The sequence below is a fragment of the Elephantulus edwardii genome, unplaced genomic scaffold (assembly GCF_000299155.1).
Source record: "Elephantulus edwardii isolate Elephantulus edwardi_28Jun2011 unplaced genomic scaffold, EleEdw1.0 scaffold00017, whole genome shotgun sequence".
Lineage (NCBI taxonomy): Eukaryota > Metazoa > Chordata > Mammalia > Macroscelidea > Macroscelididae > Elephantulus > Elephantulus edwardii.
The window spans coordinates 15011020-15012018 of NW_006399767.1; the positions used below are offsets into that span (position 1 = coordinate 15011020).

General features: G+C 38.5%; 1 protein-coding gene across 1 annotated transcript; it reads left to right on the forward strand.

The window, feature by feature from the left end:
- Window positions 1-316: 316 nt before the first annotated feature.
- LOC102869388 (mitochondrial inner membrane organizing system protein 1-like) lies at window positions 317-563 on the forward strand. Its single transcript, XM_006882149.1, has 2 exons — window positions 317-401; window positions 445-563. The coding sequence occupies exons 1-2, from the start codon at window positions 317-319 to the stop codon at window positions 561-563; spliced, it is 204 nt and encodes a 67-aa protein (XP_006882211.1).
- Window positions 564-999: the final 436 nt, after the last annotated feature.

Genomic DNA, 999 nt, shown 5'->3' on the forward strand with positions numbered 1-999 from the left:
ACGCAGGAGGGAATTGTCCTTTTCCAATAGAGCACCTGATGAATTTGAAACATGTACCTTCACATCAGCAGCACCATTCTTTATCACTAAGCCACCAGAGCTCCCTGGCATAGATGACACTATTTCTGGCAAAGACTTTAAAACAATTCTTACAACCATGTATAAAGAAGTAAGGATGAAATTGCCTGGAATAAGTGGAATAATTGAAAATCTCATCCAAAAGGGAGAAAAAAAAGTGAAAAGAAAGATATAAAGGAGAACCAACTGGACATTTTTAAAATTTAAAAATATAGTCACTGACATAAAAATTCACTGGATGAAGCTGAGGGAAGGCAAAAAATTGGATTCAGAGCTTGGCAGGAAGTGGGACTGGTGCTTGGTGGATATGGTCATGAAAATAGGAACTGGCTTTGGATTAGGAATTATTTTCTCACTTCTTTAAAAGAAGAATGTGGTCATTAGCCTTTGTTTCTGGAATGGATGTGGTAATGGCCTACTCTAACCATCAACACGATTTCCAGTCTCCGTATCTTCTTCATGGAAAATATGTCAAAGAGCAATGAGTTGGGCCTGAGATCACCCCACTGGGCAGAAAAGAGAAATCATATTTATTCCTCAGAAATACTGAAGTGCCCTGAAGTCATCTGACATTCTTCTGGAAGAATGTTATGAGTAATGCTTTATACCCCAGCATACTTTGTTTTTAATTATTTTATACTGGTTTATTTACAAAGTTTGTATACATTGTTTTTCACACTGGATCTTTCCCATTTCCTCATGCCCCCTTCCACCATACATCAAATTGTATGACCCTATGATTAACCTCTCCCCTGCCCCTGCCCATCCTCCCAACTCTGCTCTCTCCTCGCCTCCTTGGATCCTCATACTCTTTCTACAATAATAGTTTTATACAGTATTTGTCCTTGTGGGATTGAGTTAGCTCACTCAGCATTATGCTCTCCAGTCCCTCTTATGTTAGGTAGTAATTTATAAAAGCAT

Bases quoted from the DNA above. Each gene is read 5' to 3' on its own strand.
- LOC102869388 (XM_006882149.1), top strand. From the start codon at position 317: ATGAAGCTGAGGGAAGGCAAAAAATTGGATTCAGAGCTTGGCAGGAAG. The intron at 402-444 runs GAACTGGCTTTG...ACTTCTTTAAAA, and splicing joins GGATATGGTCATGAAAATAG to GAAGAATGTGGTCATTAGCC.